Source organism: Onychomys torridus, chromosome 10, assembly GCF_903995425.1.
Source record: "Onychomys torridus chromosome 10, mOncTor1.1, whole genome shotgun sequence".
In the NCBI taxonomy this organism is placed as follows: Eukaryota; Metazoa; Chordata; class Mammalia; order Rodentia; family Cricetidae; genus Onychomys; species Onychomys torridus.
Window position 1 is genome coordinate 20752931 of NC_050452.1, and position 13429 is coordinate 20766359.

General features: G+C 39.6%; 1 protein-coding gene across 1 annotated transcript in view; it reads right to left on the reverse strand.

Annotated features, from left to right (window-relative positions):
* Positions 1-13429, reverse strand: part of Abca13 (ATP binding cassette subfamily A member 13) — a 428395-nt gene that overhangs the window by 270438 nt on the left and 144528 nt on the right. Inside the window, exons 29-31 of the mRNA XM_036201460.1 lie at positions 13285-13398; positions 9738-9828; positions 6633-6809 (exon numbers count right to left, since the gene is read on the reverse strand). Coding sequence (XP_036057353.1) covers positions 6633-6809; positions 9738-9828; positions 13285-13398 — 382 coding nt within the window. The remainder of the gene's footprint in view (positions 1-6632; positions 6810-9737; positions 9829-13284; positions 13399-13429) is intronic.

Sequence of the window (13429 nt, forward strand, 5' to 3'; positions counted from 1 at the left end):
AAAACAGAGGAGTGAATTTACAACTAAAAAATCAAATTCATGTATCATTCCATAGAAGCAATAAGCTAAAGATATGGAAAATATATTCAATAATACAACGACACAGAGAAGACCCTCCCCACTTTATTTTACAGTTAGACACAAAGAAAGAACATTAGAAGTTGTAAAAGAGAAGCACCAAGTTACATAGAAAGGTATGCCCGTTAGATTAACAGTAGGTCTCCCAACAAAAAACAACAATAGCCAGGAAGACACAGAACAGTATCCAAGCCACAAAAGACAGGAACTGCCAAAAGATTGCTGTATCTAGAAAGCCATGCTTTATAATCAAATGGAAAAGGAACATAGTTTTCCATGACAAACACAAGCTAAAGAAAGTCATAACCACTAAGCCAATACCAAAGAAAGTGCTTGAAGGAATCCTACACACTGAAAAGAGAGATAAATGTATCCATGGGTCCACCAGAAAGAAAAAAGTGTGCTAGAAAAGGGTGTGTGCTTTGTCTGGACAACAGGGTGCTGGTCAGGGCTGAAAAATTAGCTGTGAATAATGAGAGGTTATTGTCATTTAGATGAAATCCGAGCTTCACTGGGAAACTAGGAAAGTGTTTCCTTAGAGTCTGTGCATGGAGATGGGTTACATTTCAAGCTCACAGAAGAATGTGGCAAATAGTATGTGAGAATCACTCAGGTCCCAGTGGCTTTGAAGGTAGGAAGGAGTCATGGTGAGCAGCTAGGTCTTGGCACTGTATGGCAGAGCTGAAGTCTCTCTGAAAATGCTAGAAGAGGCCTTTGGTAAAGGTGCAATCTTAGTTGCTTTGGAAACCCTAAGGCATTAGAGATTCCAGGACCATCTGACATCCAAGAAGGACTGGAGCTAGCCTAAGCCTATGGCGTAAGCTATATAGGCTATGAATGGCAATGCTGGAAAATGGAACTTCCCAAGCCTTTTGGAGCTCAAAGACTATTAAAGTTGTGGTATTGGGCAGATGTTGAATGTTCAGCTACAGAATTTAGACATAACCTGAGACTTGGGGGGTGCTTGTATCTAATTGTGGTTCTGGGTCTTCCTGTTTGGAATAATAAAGTTTTGTTTTAATTACTAGAGCCCACACTTAAGAGACCTTGGACTTTTAAAGTAGTAAAGAATGTAGGAACTGTGAGAATTTTAAAAGTTGGGCTGTGTTTTCATATTATGATGTTAACATGAAATCTTAAGAACAAGGAATAAAAGATTATGGTTTAAAGGTGGTGTGTTTGTGCTCCAAGATAACAAGGGATAGAGTGTACTAGTTAGCTTTAACTGACATTTTGACACGTAAGAGTCATCTGAGTCACCAATGGATTCTAAGACACGGAAAAGAAAATCTCAGGTGTTGAAGCCAAAGTGGAAGAAATCGACGGCTCAGTCAAAGAAAATGTTCAACTTAAAAGAACCCAGGCACAAAACTTCCAAGAAATCTGGGATACTCTGAAAGGACATAGTCTATGAATAACAGGGACAGAAGTAGAAAAAGAAATCAGAGTCAAAGTCACAGAAAATAGTTTTAACCAAATTATAGAAGGAAATTTTCCCAATTGAAAGAAGTAAGTTCCTATCAAGGTACAAGAAGTATATAGAACACCAAATGGAAAGGACAAGAAAAGAAATTCCCCATGATACATAATAACCAAAACATTAAGCGTACAGAACAAAGAAGACAAAAGAATAAATAATCCCAGGACAGTAAATCAAAAACATGGGGAAGAACCCACATCATAACAACAAAATAACAGGAATAAATAAACATTGCTCATTATTAACTCTCAATATTAATGGTCTCAATTTCCTAATAAAAATATGTAAACTAACAGATTGGATTAGAAAACAGGATCCATCTTTATGCTGCATGCAAAAAGCATACCTCACCAACAATGATCAACATCATCTGAGGGTAAAAAAATAGAAAATGATATTCCAAGTAAATGGCCCCAAGAAGCATGCAAGTATAGCCATTTTAATATCTAGCAAAATAGACTTCAAGCCAAAACTATTCAGAAGAAATGGGAAAGGAGTACATACTCATGGTAGAAGAAAATAAATCTACCAAGAGGACATTGCAGTTTTAAACACATATGTACCAAACACAAATGTACCCAAGTTTATAAAAGAAATATGACTACAGCTAAAATCACATGTTGACCCTCACATAAATCTAATCCAAAAGTTCCCAACAGGTGAAACACAAACAACTGAAGAACACTTAAAGAGATGCTCAACATCCTTAGCTATAAAAGACACACAAATTAAAACTACTTTGAGACTTCATTTTACCACAAGATCAACAAAACAAATGATAGCTCATGCTCAGAGGTTAAGAGCACTGGCTGCCCTTCCAGAGGTCCTGCATTCAATTCCCAGCAAACACATAGTGGCTCACAACCATGTACAATGAGATCTGGTGCCTTCTTCTGGCCTTCAGGCATATGTGCAGGCAGAACACTGTATACATAATAAATAAAATCTTTACACACACACACACACACACACACACACACACACACACACACACACACACACACACACACACACACACACACACACACACACACACACACGAAAAGCCATATGGAAGCCTACTCCTGTAGAAGCTTCCTAAATATATACATAGATGAAAGGAATCCAAATGTAGTCACCAAATAATAGAAGAGACAATACCCTGACTAGATATCTACAACCTGTTGTGCAGTAATGGGTTACATGTTGAATCATTCACCAAAGTAACACCAGGGAAACCTTCAAATACAGGCTCTAGCCAAGGCTATCGGTTGTTCTTCACAGTCTGATGGTAAGGACCTATTGCTGAACAACACTTACATATCTCATCAAACATGGAGAAGCTGATCTTGTGCCTAACTAGAAGATTCACCCCTATTGGCTAACATTCATTTTACAGGAAGGTACACCTCATGCTATCAGAAGGAAAGGGCAGTCATCAGTATTTCCTAGCTACAAACCTGTAACCTATGAAAGTGACTTGTCTGTAAGATACACTTGTGCAATATTGCCACAACTGTTAGAGAAGTAACCAACCACTTTCTGATTGGACTTAAGGCCCACTCCATGAGATGGAAACCCTACTTGATACCTCTAAAGTAGCCAAAATCTGAGAGTAGATAGGTCATGGGCTTTAGGGAAAAACCTGTATCACAAGCTATAACCAAGCTATTATTATAGCCAGTGCTATTATTCTGCTAAAGGAACATAGCAATTAAATGACCCCTAATGAAATACTGCTGTAAAAATAGGTCACTGCCTCACTCAACACAGAGAAGCTGCTTCTTGCAGAAGACAGGAATGAACACAGAGACCCACAGTGTGGTCAATATGCAGAAAATGAGAGATATTGAAGCACTCAGTCCTAATTGAGATGTCTTTATCAAGGCCCTCCACTCAGGGTTCAGGGATCTATGCAGAAGAGGAAGCAAAAAGATTGTTAAGAGTCAGAGGTGATGGGGGAGCAGACACAGGCCTCCATTCCTAACCAAGAAGCTATCTGCAGTTCATACTCATTGGCAAAGGAAAAAATCAGTTTTCTCCAGTGGAGTCTCACTGGGTGTATTAACCACACTTCAGAGCAGGCTCCATACCCAGGAGCACTTGACCAACACAAAAAGAACTAAATATACTTTTGTAGACCTTTTGACTCATTTTGCTTTGTTTAGGTTTATTGGTTTTTGGTTTTTGGTTTGTTTTATTGGCCTTTGCTTATTTTGATTTCCGTTTTTGTGGGAATTATGTGTGTGTGTGTGTGTGTGTGTGTGTGTGTGTATTTCTTGTTTTTATTTTTGTCTTTCTTTGTTCTAAAGAGAGATAGAATATGAAGTTTGGTAGGGAGGAAGGTGAGGAGCACCTGGGAAGAATTAAGGGAGGGGAAAACATGATCAAAACACATTACATAAAGTATTTTTCAATAAAAATGTTAAAAGATAGTACAAAAGATTACATTTCTGGTGAAGGACAACACAATCAGTTGTTTGAAAGAGCAGAGTCCAGTAGCCAGGTGTGGGTAAGTAAAGAAAAACTATTCTGAAAAACACTTGCTGTGTTGAAGTGCCTATTTTAGGACAAAGGCTGCTGGGCAAGTTCTAGCATCTACCATGTTCTCCATCTCCAGTGAGAGTCAACATGTGTTGACTGTGTGGTGTGATTTGGCTCCCAGCCTGTTAGGTGATGGTGGTTGGCTTCATGTAAAAAACCAGAAGAATCCTTTGGTCGTATCTCCTATTTTATTGTTTACTCCGGTATCATTTCCTATGAATATAGTTAGGTCAGGTTATTTTTGTTATTGTCATTTGTTTTTAAGGAAAAATTTGTTGTTGTTGTTGTTGTTGTTGTTGTTGTTGTTTTTATCTTTATTTTGTTTGTGGGGCAAGGGTAAACTAAAGCCATACGAAGAAGAAAAAGTGTGATGTATATGAAAGAGACTGGGATTGCTTGCAAGTTTCCTTTTTGGATGGAAAAGATAGTGGGATAATTATTCTTGGTGCTTAATTACCATTTATTAAGTGCTAACTACAGTTGAGTAAGGAGATGATTTCAGCATGGTGTTGCAGGGAGCTTCCATTGCAATTCGAATCTCCCATGTCCTGGATGAGGACTGGAATGGGCTGGATGCTGGTCCTTCTGACAGTCCTCCTCTCTCACCCTAACACAGCAGTAAAGCTCTATTCCCTTCACACACAGAGGTGCAGTCCTATGTATCGGTGCTTGCAGTGGGGGCTCTCCATTCTTTCTGAAAATAACACAGACATTAAACCTTTCCTTTACCCCTATTTTGTTGAAATTAAAATTCATTAAATGTAAGTTTGAAAAAAAATGTATGTATCCAACTATTATATTTGATTTTGTTTTGCAAGAAGAGTTGAACTGTTTCTTTAAATGAGTAGAGGGGGAAATTTTTTTTAATCTTGAGAGAAAAGATTACATTAATATAATAATAGCAACCAAAAGTGTATGATGAAGAAAATGGCTTACATAATGAAATCGGAGAAACTACTTAAGTAGCCACTAAGACAGAAGTAAGATATGAACATCAAGGAAGATGACAAAAGGGGAGATGATGGCTGAGGAAGCAGAATGGGGAACAGAGAAACAACTTCATTATTTCAGATCCTTACAGCTCCAGAATCTTAACAATGGGAAGGAATTCAGAGCTGACATTCAAACACGTATGCACCTACTAATCTGTGCACTGAGAAGTTTTGAAGATTACCTTCTGATTCCTGGCCCATGTTAGGACACAGCCTTGGGACACATAGATTGTCTGTATTTAATGTAGAAAGATTATTATAAGAGGAATTGTGTTCCCTCAAAATGCAAACTCCTGGAGGTCAGAATGTGATCATCTTAGGAGAGAGCATTGTGTGTGTGTGTGTGTGTGTGTGTGTGTGTATTGGGGGTGGGGGGAGTAATGCATGTGTGTGTGAGTGTGTGCGGTCAACACACTTGTATGTGTGAATGCATGTGCATGCATGTGGATGTCAAAGGAAGACATCAAGTGTTCTTCTCCACCATCACTCTCCTATTCCCTTGAGACAGGGTCTCTCACAAAGTCCCAACGATTCTGCCCCTGCAGCCATAACAATGAGGTTCAGTCTTACGTATATAGCCACAGCTGTTTTGTTTTTTTTGTTTGTTTGTTTTAGCAATGGTTGCTGTGGATTTGAACTTAGGTCCTCTAGTTGCACAACAAAAGCATGTCTTTTCCACTGAGCCATTTATCTCCCTACCCATGAAGATGGTATCTTGAAAGGGGTTGTATGTTAAAATGATGCTTTCAGAGTAGGGCTTAATTCAACATGATTGTATCCTTATGAAAAGGGCCAATTGGGCAGATACAGGAATAGATTATATAAAGAGATTTCAAAAGGAGACATGCATCCATTAGCCAGTACATGCCCACAAAACATCCTTCCCTAAGAGCCATCAAAGGAAACCAATGGGCACCTGGGTTTTAGACTTCTAGTCTATAGAACTATAATGCAACAAGTTTCAGTTAGGTCCCTCAGGCTGAACTTGGTAGTATTTTGTTACAATATTGCTGTGTCCCTAGCAAATTCATCTTATTCCTCAATGAACTGTGTGGAGTTGGAGCTATATTCTAGCAGTAGCATATATACTGAGCTTTCACATGGTCCTGGCTTAAATCCCTAGCACCAAACAACAAAATAATCCAGTGTTTGCTCAAAAAGAACATCATACTTATGCTGAATAAATGTACAATTGATAACAGAATCTAACTGGCCATTGTCATTTTTCTTTTGTACTTCAGACCATCAAGATACTGTGATAAAAGTAAAAGTGATAGAGTTTCAGTACACTGCTTCTCATGTGAGATTCCGCCATCAAATGAGTCAAAACAGTAAAAACCAGAATAGCGGTGCCCTAGGGATTGGGAACAGTTGACTGTCATTACAGCACAGAGAACATCCTTTTACTAGCTCAGCTCATTTACCTCTGCTCCATTTCATGGTTTATCTAGAAAAGACTTCTTCCTGAATCAACTTAGGATGCACTTAGGGAGATGGGACAAAATGACCACCTATTGGAGCTGTGCCTTGGTGAGCACATTTTTCTGCCAAGTACTTACTGGCCAAGAAACTGTTCTGCTGCATGAGTTCATGCGCAGTGGTCTCCAGGGTGTCAACAGCCTCCACTGCCTGGAATCGGTCCAACAGCACACAGGAAGAGAGGTTGGCCACGATACCGCCCAAGAACTGGAAGTGTCCAGCCCCCCCATGGCTAAACATCTTGTCCAGCATCCGTCCTGGGGACAGCAAAGAAATTAGAACAAATCAACTTCCTCTCCAGTGCTTGTTATTTATACAGTGGGTCTCCCACAAATGAGCAAAAAATTAATGAGTTTCATTGAAAAATATCTCAAAAGAGTCCAGTTCTGTTCATACACAAAATAACTGAGTGTTTATCAATAGCAAACTCATATATATATATATGCGTGTGTGTATGTGTGTAAAAAAATCTATAAATATTTTATAACTATATATGATATATATAGTCTCTGTAATGCTGATACATCAAATGGGTAAAAATAAAATTGATTTTCATGAAGGCTCTTACCTAATCAGTAGATGAATTTTTGGTAGATTCATTATAGGATGGCTCCATTGGGCAAAGGTGAAAACTAGGAGGAGAGTTCTTTGCAGGAAGTAGGTCACCAAGGCATGTCCTTTGCCCTGACCTTTTCCTACATGACATTTCTCCTACTTCCTGCTGCCATGATTTAAACTGTTGTGCCACACCCCTCCCATGATGTCATGATGGGCTGACCCCTCAGAAGCTCTGAGCCAAATAAAGCCTTCCTGCACTAGGCTGTTTACATCAGGGATTTTGTCACAACAAGCAAATTCTGATAATTTGTTTAACTCTGAAGATAAAATGACATTGTTTTGCAAATGGAGGTAAAAATGTTGCAGAAAAGATGACAAGAAACTTCCCTTAATTATAAAATAATAATCCTCAAGTATAAAGGACCACAGAGGGAATTCCTGCTATCGAAAATGAAATGTTCCTGGTAAGGACAATTGGAAGGCATGAAAGACTTTTTAGAAACAAGGACTGGGAAGACAGCTCAGGTACATTGCAACCATGAGGACCTGAGTTTAGGTCTCCAACACCTATTCCAAAAAGCTGGATATGTCCATACAAACCTGTCACCCCATTGTTGGGGGTGGGCAGATATGTAGTGGAGGCAAGCAGGGCTAGGTCAGCCTAGCCAAAGAGCAGCCAGCCCCAGGTTCAGTGACAGACCCTGTCTCCAGGGAATAAGGCAGCGAGCAACAGAGAAGGGTATCAAATGGCTTTCTCCAGGCTATGCATGTAAGCATGCAGGCAGACACCTCCATGCATGGTACACACACACATTAAATAAATAAACATTAAGAATGAAAATCTTTACTATGGCTTCAAACAAGCCATACAGGAAAGACTTGAAGGTCTGAGAGCTTGGACAAAATGGACACTCAGGTATCCTACCGTTACATATCACTAAGAACTAAGAAACTTACAGCAAGAGAGATGGCTTAATGGTTAGGCACACTGGCTGCTCATGCAGAAGACCTGGGATCAGTCCCTAGCACCAGCATGGTGGCTCACAACCATTAGGAAACACCAGTTCCAAGAGCTCATATGCCCTCTTCTGAACTCAAGCAATAGGTGTACATGTGGTGAGCATCATAAACACAGGAAAAACACTCATACACATACTTTTTTAAAATCTAAAAAAAAAAATTTTTTTTTAAAACTAAGAAGCTACTTGTCCAGAGGTTGCATGGGGCTTAGACTTCACTGTCTTCCAAAGATATGGACTCCAGTAAACACACATTTTTCAATTCAGACTCTTCCCTACCATAGTGGAGCTTTTCCTCAAGAGCAGAAAGAAATAGAAGAGTAGGCCTTAATGGGATTAAGAGAATGTGGTCCCATCACAGCTCTCTGCCATAATCAAGGAAAATGAATGATCTGCTGGAGATAACCCCATCTGGGGATGCAAATTCATTTTTACAACCTCTCACTATTAAATACCTGATCATCAATGAAAAAATACTTAATATTAGAGGTAAGGCAGACTAACCAAAATCAAAGAGAAAAAATCAACCAGCAAAAGACAAACTACATAGCGAAAAGCGGGGAATTAAAACATAATTATGTGTTATTATGTTGAAAACAGACTTTCAACTAAAAAGGTAGAATGCAAAAAGATATAAATGGAAAACATAACAATTGAAATAAATTCATGAGATGAAACCTAGCTAAAGAAAATCATCATAGAAAAAAAAAGTCACAAAGTAAAGCCGACCAGTCCAATGAAACCACAAGCAGAAAATCTCACATCATGAAACTTGGTTTTCATACTGAAAATTACTGTATAAAATCATGGAACCAACCTAGGCACTCTACATATGTGTGACAGTTGTGTAGCTTGGTCTGCTTGAGGGACTCCTAGGCAGTGAGAGCGGGGCTGTTCCTGGTGCTTCGGCAGACTTTTGGGAACCTACTCCTCATCCTGGGTTGCCTTGGCCAGCCTTAATACAAGGGGAGGAGCTCAGTCCTAGCTCAACTTGATATGCCATGCTTCGTTGACACCCATGGGAGGCCTGCCCCTTTCTGATCAGAAACAGAGGAGGGGTGGGTTGGGAGGGGCAGAGTGGAGGTGGGGAGAAGGAATAGGAAGAGAGGGGGAGGGGAAACTATGCCAGGATGTAAAATAAATAAATAATTTTAGTTAATTAAAAAAAAATATATCTTCATACTGGTATGTAGTAGCTACAAGAATTTTGTAAGGAGATTTGGGTCCCATCCTTAAACTAATCCTGTAAGGGTATACAAAACATCTCAAATCTGAAACTCTTGTGTCCCAAGCATTTTAAGTAAGAGATATTCAACCTATCCTCACCACTTTTGCAAATGGCACATCCACCAGTTACTTTTCAGTAAATGTGTTTTACCTAATGAAAAGCTTTCCTTTCTCTAGACCTCCTGCTGTAACCAGAGAACTTCCAGGTATGAACAAATTTTGTGGCATATCTACCTCCAGCCCTTCATGTTACGGACAGTGAAACAGAAATAGGGAGAGTAAATTACCAAATGTCACCAACAACAGCATGGCCAATGGGGTAGAATCCAAGCACTGCAGTCAGGGACAGATGGATGCCACACAAACCATCAGCATCCTTACCATATGTGTGCAGATCTTCAGAAAGCTTGTCCACGTCAACATGCAACTGGCTCACTACAAAGTTTCTTATAAATTTGTTTCTCAGGGCATCCTAAAGGAAAGCAAGGAAGCTTCACAGAAATGATTGCATCACACCTTCTTAGTCAATAATACTTACTAAACTTACACAAAGTTTTATGACATGGGGAAAAGAAACACAAAGTGGATCCACTTAAAAGAAGTTTGAAGACATGTTCCGGTTAGTTTTCTGTCAACTTGACACAAGCTAGAGGAATTTGAGAAGAGGGAACCTCAGTTGAGAAAATGTCCACATCCAATTGGCCTGTTAGCAAGTCTTTGTGGCATTTTCTTTATCAATGGCTGATGTGAGAGGGCCCAGCTCACTGTGTGCAGTGCTACCCCTGGGCTGGTGATCTTGGGTTGTATAAAAAAGCAGTCTGAACAAGCCATGAGGAGCAAGCCAGTAAGCAAGGTTCCTCTATGACTTTTGTTTCAGTTCCTGTTTCCAGGTTCCTGCCTTAAGTCCCTGCCTTGACTTCCTTCCATGAAGAACCATGATTGGAAAGTGTAAGCAAAGAACCCTTTCTTTCTCAAGTTCCCTTCGTTCGTGGTATTTTATCATAGCAAAAGAAACCCTAACTAAGGCAAGACATCCTAATAAGTAACGAGTCAGCATTTGATATAGTCTTGAACCTTGAAAAATAAAGATAATGATTATAAAAATTATAATTGCAATGATGCTTTAGTACTGAAAATTATGAACAAGTATTCCTAATGAAGCCACAGGATTATCTTTTTCCCATGATTCCTCCTCCACATCAAATTTGTGCAGGCCAGTTGTGTTGAAGAGAGTTAGTGGTTACACAGATGGTTGTGAGACACCATGTGGTTCCTGGGATTGAACTCAGGACCTCTGTAAAAAGAGCCAGTGCTCTTAACGACTGAGCCATTTCTCCAGCCTTAGTGGTTATACAGAAGGACTTCAGCCTTTCCCAGACACACTCTCTCGGGGCTGATGTGCAAAGCTGCACCTTCAAAAGCAGCTTATGCCTTGCTCTTCTCTCATTGTTTTAATGTTGCCTCATCTGCCAAAGGTTTTGCTGTGGTGAGTTCTCCAAAATCAATCTGGTGTAATAAAATTCTGCATTTTGATTTTTGAAATGGGCATGTGTTTGCTTAAAACACATTGCCATGCCCAACAAACAGCAGGAAAACTACAGATGCAGTGGGTCCTCATGCCAGAATTAAGACATGGGAGTTATTAACAATTTGCTAGTTCTAGAAGGGAGAGATGGTTCAGCAGTTGCTGCCAAGCCTGATGACCTGAGTTCAATTCCCTGGACCCACATGGTGGAGAGAGTGTGCACATGCACATACATACCTAAATAAGTACAAAAGGACTTTCTAGTTCATTGGTGGACAGTGATAGTTATCTATGCTTTAGTCTCAAACCATGTTAGGCCTTGTGTTATCTGTCCCTGTACCTTATGCACTTAACTCCTTCCCTACTCACCCTGGCTTTGTCCTTTAGTGCTTTCATCTAGCCAAGTTCATGGAGATAAGAGTGTATTATGAAGTCTGGTTCCTTGCTCTTTCTTAAATCTTGTCTGTCTTCCTTCACTGGGCATTAGCTATTTGCCAGACAGAGTGCAGGGTACTTTATTACACATTAGTTCATTTAATCTCACAGAATTCCCTGGGGGAAATTACCACTGCCTTTTACTGGAAGGAAAATAAACTGCAGAACAGATGGGGACCATCCAAAAGCTTACTGGACTCCACCTAGTGGCAGAAGCCAGCTTGGACTTCACTACAAACATGGACAGCTTTCTACCAGCAAAATCTTAGACTAGGAACCTGTGATTACCCAGCCTGAGTAAGGTAATTGCTCAATAAGGCTGTTAATTTCTGACACTTCTTCTTGGTGAATAGTATTCAGCTAACTGCAGACTTCTTGGGGCATCAGGCTCCTCTTCACATTCTAGTGGCATCCTGTCCACTGTTGCCTTGATGATAACAAGACAGGATGTTGGTATTTATAGCTACAACAGGTGCCTTATAAAACCTAAAGGATCTTCTATCAGGTCCATTGCAAAAACACTTGATAGGATCTGTGTTAGCAAAGGAAGCCACGGACAAACAAATTCAAATAGAATAGTATCACAGCACTAAGGTGCCATGTTCGTGAAGCTGCAGGGCTGACTGGAGCCTGGAACCTTGTCTCCTCACATCTCCTTCCTTTCTGTCAGATGTGTACCACCATCACATGTCCTTGCCTCTACTCTGTCTCAGCTTCCTCTTCTTTCACTTTAGCAGCTGTTTCTTCTAGTGAAATTCTTTCTTTTCAAACTAGTATTTCTTATTCTGTGAAAGTTTCACACATTTATACACTGTCTACTAATCATAGCCATCCACCACCACCTCGTCCAACTCCCCCTAGTACTCCCTATCTCATCTCTCTTGCAATTTCATATCCTTTTATATTACTTTTGTTATAATTAATTCCCTGAATCCAGTTAGTGATATCATGTGTCCATGGGTGTGTGGCCACCCACTGGGAATGAGCAACCTACCAACAGCCACATCCCCAAGGAACAGAGGCTATCTGCTCTTGGAGAACCTAGAACTACCCAGAAGCTTTTCATCTCTGGCCAACCCCACTGTTCAGCTCACTTACATGCAAAGACATTTCCTTGTTTACAAGGAAGAAGCCCAAGGGACAGTGACCTGTTCAGTGGCCTATTCAGTGACTAGGTCACAATCACATGCCTGATATAAAGTGTGAGAGAGTAGGATCATACCTACCCATTTTGGCTCCTAAGTCCACGATGTAAAATGTTTGTCTAGTGGGTAATGCATAGGCCAAACATGAACAAAATGTGGGCAAATTCTCTTATCCAACCAGATTTTCAAGTTATGACTTCACAAATGCCCAAAAGTTATTAGGTGATCTGCCTGAGCTATCATTTAACAAATACTGCTTCTTGGGCTATGAAGTAATGACTCTAGTTTAAAGCATAAATTAGTCAATATTAGAGTCTTTTATTTTTGTTAGCATATGTTATTATAAATAATAATGGTTTCATCATGACATCATCATATACATACATAATAAATTTTATTTTATTCATACCCTCTCATTCTCCTCCCACTCTGGCTGAACCCCTCCTTCCCAGCTAGTCCCTTCTATTTTTATCCAGTGTTTTGGTTTTATTTTGTTTTTCTGTTTTGGGTGACCCAGACAGTACTGAGAAATGGTAGAATAATAAACTTCTAAATGAAAGGAATGTAAAGTATTTTAAAAGCATTAAATTTAATAAAAATTTAAAATATCAGTATTTAGTAAATTATTAATTTTATATACTGCTAATTTGCATGGGGAAAACACTAAAAATTCACAAAGACTTTTTTAAACATATCCAGTCTGTTGACAGTCAACTGGGGAACCCATGCATTCTTCAAACTAGTTGCATTTTTTTATAGGGCCACCCCAATATCTCACAGCCAGACTACAGCAGGTGGTTTGCAGCCCTCAGTCATTACATACCTGCAACTGGTTGAACATTTGGCCATTTCCACTCCCCTGGAAAAGGCTGAACATCTTCAGAAGTGTTTCTGATAAGTTTTTTATCTTATCCACAAAGTAAAATGTATAATTAGCCTGCAATATGGAGCACATGAAGAGATGTCTT